At 43.1% G+C, this 5,503-nt stretch overlaps 1 protein-coding gene across 1 annotated transcript in view; it reads left to right on the forward strand.

Annotated features, from left to right (window-relative positions):
• LOC108746489 overlaps positions 1-5,503 on the forward strand; it is a 344,212-nt gene that overhangs the window by 311,647 nt on the left and 27,062 nt on the right. The window contains exon 6 of the mRNA XM_018483301.1: positions 509-2,478. Within this exon, the coding sequence (XP_018338803.1) occupies positions 509-2,478 (1,970 nt within the window). The remainder of the gene's footprint in view (positions 1-508; positions 2,479-5,503) is intronic.

Consider the following 5,503-nt stretch of genomic DNA (forward strand, 5'->3'; position numbering starts at 1 on the left):
GCGCGCGTGCGTGTCACGCAGTGCTTGTCTAAATATCTCGAGTCCGCCGCAAGAACGAAGCAAGATAGAGTGTGCCCCGCTAGAAAAAGATAAATATCACGAAAAGAGCCGAGCGATCGTTCACCAGGACAGAGAAAAAGAGAAAGAGAAAGGGAGAAATACGGATGCATCTCAGCTGCATAGACTGATTCTTCGAAACTCGTGACTACGCACTCGATAGTCTTTGGCAGATGTCAGGTGAACTCTCTTGAAAGACAGTCCCTTAGACTTTGAACGCGCTGTTTAGTAGATGACGAAGGGAGAAAGAAAAGTGACCTGTGGCAGGCGCTGAGGATCCTTCCCTAACGAAAGAGCCTAGATCCTAGAGCGAGATGGATTACCTTTCTTGTTAGATTGCGCCGGCCTCGAAATCGACGATTTTGCACTCGTGTACTGAACGCACCCTTGCGTCTCTTGTGTCCGCATGGCAGAGCAGACTTGCTGATCCTCTGGAATTTTTGTGTTCCAGGGTGGAACTGACCAACGTGCCGGGCGGACAGAATGCGATGGCTCATCTCAAAAAGCGGAAACTGGAAGCAGAGTCGGTCGCGCAGAATCCTAAACAAACGCAGCAGCCGTCGCAACAGTCGCAGCAGCAATTGTTGATCGGCAAGAAGGGCTTGCAGACGAGCACGTCGCAAGAGATGGAGATGACTGACGCCGCGACGAAGCGGAGGAGGAAAAGCGTTCGTGACGATGACATACGAAAGACGATCGATGTTGTTGACCCTAACAAAAATATACCTTTGCCCCAGAAGAAGCGCGCATTTACAACAGGTAACTCGGGTAGTCCTGCCAGGAAATCGAGCAAGCACAGCGAAGAACCCGAAGACGATGAAACTCTCATAAGAGAAACGGAAGCCGCCTTGAAAAGTCTATCGGGCAGCTGGCCGGGACCTAGAGGATGTCTATATCAAAGAGGCAATTCAGACGAGGATAGATACGAGTCTAACTTCGAAAATCTTTTTGAGGAAAAGAAAGAAAATCCTAAATTGTCGCCCTCATCAATATCAACGTCTTCGACCACGAGTAATGACACTGGCTGTTGTTCGTTGAAGGATGTTATAACTCTTCGCGGACAACAGGATCGATCGGGTAAGTTACAACAGCAGAATAAGCAGCAGGATTCGAAACAACAGCATCCAACTAAAATTAAGAAAGATTTAGACAATCTGCTGAAGATAGAAAATGAATGCGCCAACATTCAGTCTCAAGTCAACAACGTTAATCAAAACGAACCGCCGAAAATTAGACCAATTTCCGTTCGCTCGTTGTCAAGCAAAGAAAGGAACGAGAGGAACGTGGTGAGTACACATATTGACCCTCAGGGAAGGCAACCGGACAAATATTCTAGATACGATCCACCGGACTTCAACGAATTAGTCGATGATTCGTCCAACGAATTAGAAATTGACATGTCGGATCCGGCCGTTGACAAGGATGAAAGCGATCGGGACAGATCGAATGACCGAGAACGGGATCGAACATGCAAAAACGGTCAATCACCTCAAAATATTAGCAGACAGCAGCAGCAGCAGCACCAACAGCTTTACACGAATTATCAAAGACAATATAACGATACCAACATGAAGGTCTCATCTACGGGAACTTCATCATCTTCAACGACACCAGCGAATTCTCCGTTTTCAGCAACATCTGCTTTTAGACCGCCTAATACGGATCACTCAAAAGTATCGTGTCGTGGCTCTTCGTCGGTCCCAGCATCTTCAACGATCCCACCAATCGGTCCGTATCCAGCCGCTGCCACATTCGTGGGATATCCGACGCCTGGCCCGACGATGCCAACGCCGCAGCCTGTATCCGGTATCTCGCCCACAGCCGATGACAAGCACTCATCTACAGTGTCACTCTTACAACTGAAATCCTCGAAGGAGGAAAGTCATCATGTGACAACCCACGACGTAGCTACCAATTCTGTACCTCCCAGTAAGAGTCCTACCGGCGGTCCACCACCTTCCGTCACGAGTCCCGATTCTTCGAAACAATATACAATCCTTCAGCCCGCGGGAGTGGGCTCCAGAGCAGCCAGTGCGATCCAGGATATCGCGAGGGAAGGAGTGGTGAGTGTTGCCGCTGTTAGCAGCTGCACCGCCGCGAACAACGGCAGTGCGAGTAATGTCAACACCGCGAATGCGAACGGCAATGGGGTGGTCGGTAATAAAACCACCAACGGGAACAACGGCGCTAATGACAGCAACAGTACTACGAATCCTGCCGGGAATCCTAATGCAAACAGCATCACCAGCATAACCATTACAACCGTGTCGACGACCACTACTACGTCTAGTCCGACAGTCGCTGTTGATGTACCTTCGACGAACGGCCAGCAGGACAATGTCATGAAAATGCCAGAGAGACCCGGCACCTTCGATAGTAGCAGGCCGGGAATGTCTATGTCTCCGTCCAGTCTCGGCAGAGGTGAGAATTTCTTGTCTGTCGCGTTATGATATACAATGTGTTCCTAAATATGTTCTTAAATTGATATTAATGAAACTACTTTTGTTCCGGTCAATTATCCTGGATGAAATTTCTTGTAGGCTTTCTTTCGAATTATAAATTTGAAAAATAAAAATAAATATATAAAGGGGAGAAAATATATAATTTATCAAAACGATAATATTGTTAGTGATGCTGAAATTATTTTTTCAGTCGGATAAAATGTTTTCATTTATATGTTCTGAAAAATATTAGTGTTTAAATTGATATTAATATCGTCTATTATAACTACTCAATTATAAATAAAATTTAAATTGATAAAAATAAATCAAATAAGAGAAAGAGTTTTATCTTCGGTCAAGCGATGCATGATAATGTTCATATATAAATTTGTGCAACTGAATTTTTTAATATATATATATTGATGAGGGCCAGTAATCTTATAAAGAAAATATACATTATAGGGAGAAATAAATATAAATAACGCAGCTTCAAAATTAAGATGTACTGCATTTTGAAAAGATATCAAAAGATTAATGGTGTTTTGAAATTTATGTTACGAAATACAAATGTGCGCATAAAAATTGGAACTCTTTAAATTATAGACGGAGATAGTAATCGTAAGTCGTGGTAGGGTTACCGCTCGTGCGTTATACGTTTCGAAAGGGGACAAAAGGCATTTTCGACTCTCTTGGTTACGCTGTTCTTCTCCCTTTCTCTCTTTATCTCTGTCTTTCTCTCTCGCTTTCTCTGTCTTGCTCTTTACAAAGTTAGGGGAGTTAGGGCAGCACGGAAAATCAATAATTACGAAGCGAGGGGTGATGACTCAAATGCTGAAATCAAGGTCTCTTCGAGCAAAATTATTCTCTGTGTCCTATGATACAGCCATTCCATATATGCTCTCATCATTACTCTCTTATTCGTTTTTTTTTATCTAAAATGTTCTGATTTTAAGGAAATATATTTTAAATTAACACAGAGAGAGAGAGGGGGAGAGAGAGAGAGAGAGAGAGAGAGAGAGAGAGAGAGAGAGAGAGAGAGAGAGTACTATCGAAAGTAATAGTACTTTAATCGCACTTAAATGCCTTTAATCGTGAATAAATGATCGATAAAATTAATTTGATTCGGCGATTAGACGGTGATAAGTGTAATACAGAGAAGGATGATTAGTCGCGCGATCCTTCTTCCGAGAAGACTCAAAGAGTCAAACCTCGCGCGTCATACTGTACATTCGCCATAGTGTGACAGGTGGAGGCTCGAGTGCATTCCAGGGTCTTAGGGCAGCGAAGACACGACGTGTCTAGTCGGGGAAATTTGGGGTTGATACCACGTCATACGTATAAGCCGCAGCTGTCAGCGGCTGGAAACGTGACTAGCATCCCAGCCGCTCCAAGCCACCTTATTACCACCCTGTGCCTGGCTGCCTGTCCTCATTATCCCCTTAACGTTTTCTCCGGCCGGTGGCTGCGAAGATGATCGCTTTCAAGAATTCAATCTCTCGCGTTTGATTTCACGTCTTTCGCGCAACGAACGGATGAAGAATTAATTGGATAAATATCACGGTTATTATCACATTCAAAAATAAAAAATACAAGTAATCTTCAAAGTCTCAACTGTTTATAATGTTTATGTAGGCTTATACGTATATCGAGTATATATATATATTGAGAAACTAAAATAGTTTGTTCGTTGTAAAAAGATCTCAAATAAAGTTACGCGACGTGATAAATGGGCTCGATTAAGCGCGGACTTATCAGCGTGACGACGATACAGCCGTATCGAGAGTCGGTCAAGTTAGGGTTTTAAAATCGAAAATCTCTCTCCCTTCTCTCTTTTTCGCTCTACATTTTCTCCTTTCTCTCTTGCTAAGAGTTGCTCTTGATCTCTTCGATTTAGCGTGACGATCGCGTGCGCTGTTTTTTTTTATTCGCCGCATGCAGGCGCGTGTAAGGGCGTGTTGACACGCCATAAAACCGCTATCGGGAAATCCGTCGGCCGCAAAAACTACCCTTTCCGCGTCGAGAAAGATCGGCCGCGCGCGCGCGATGAGGTCGAGTCGGCTAATAAAAAAATAAACTGCCCTGTAACTCAATTTTACGCTGCCTTTGCGACCGCACGCATAAAAAGGACCTTTACTCGCGCGCGAGGGCTCTACCCTCCCTTTAAGGGCGCCGCGCGCCTCCGTGTGTAAATACCTACTTTGTGATTGTTCCTCGTGCTGTTCTCTTTTTTTAGAACCTCCGATCTTTTCCTTATCCACCGTATCCGGCATGCGATTTAGCGCGGGAAAATGCCGGAGGACTATTACACGCATCAGGTATCCCGGGTATCCCGTACGATCGTGCAATTTTATATCGACTCTCCCGCTCCCCCTCCCCCCCCTCTCTCTCTCTCTCTCTCCTCTCTAAGGGAGATTTCTATATAAAACCACTTACAATCTCGTGCGATTAAATTTACATAATAGTATACTACATAACTATTGTCGCTAACGCTCATACCGCATATTGTGAATCTACTTTTGCCGTTAATTGAAGTTTATTTCAAAACACATTGGGCTATTTTGTCAAGAACCTGTTGTTATGCTTATCACAAGATAATATTGTAAAAGCAAGAGACAGCGTCGTACAGTCGCATGCATCATTAGTACCTTGCATTCGTAAGAACATCTCACAACATACGATTCATCTATTTTTTTTACGTTCTTTGAAAGAAGTTGTACCATACAATTAACTACATAAATAACAAAGTGGTAAGATATATTCTTAAATATTAATGCGTTGAATATTATTCAAGCTGTTCGTGTACCATGTGTTTACAGTAAAATGTTAGGTGTAGTAAAAAGTCATCGCGTTTTTTTAAAAGACATCTATCAGTAAAAACCGCAATTACTTTCTTACCAACAATATAAATATATCTTGATAGAGTAAAGTTTCAACTTTAAAAATCTCTTTTTTAAATTATACGATACGACAATTTTTAATGGAGTTACGAGCAATTAAAGTCAAAA

Source organism: Trachymyrmex septentrionalis, unplaced genomic scaffold, assembly GCF_001594115.1.
Source record: "Trachymyrmex septentrionalis isolate Tsep2-gDNA-1 unplaced genomic scaffold, Tsep1.0 scaffold172, whole genome shotgun sequence".
NCBI lineage: Eukaryota > Metazoa > Arthropoda > Insecta > Hymenoptera > Formicidae > Trachymyrmex > Trachymyrmex septentrionalis.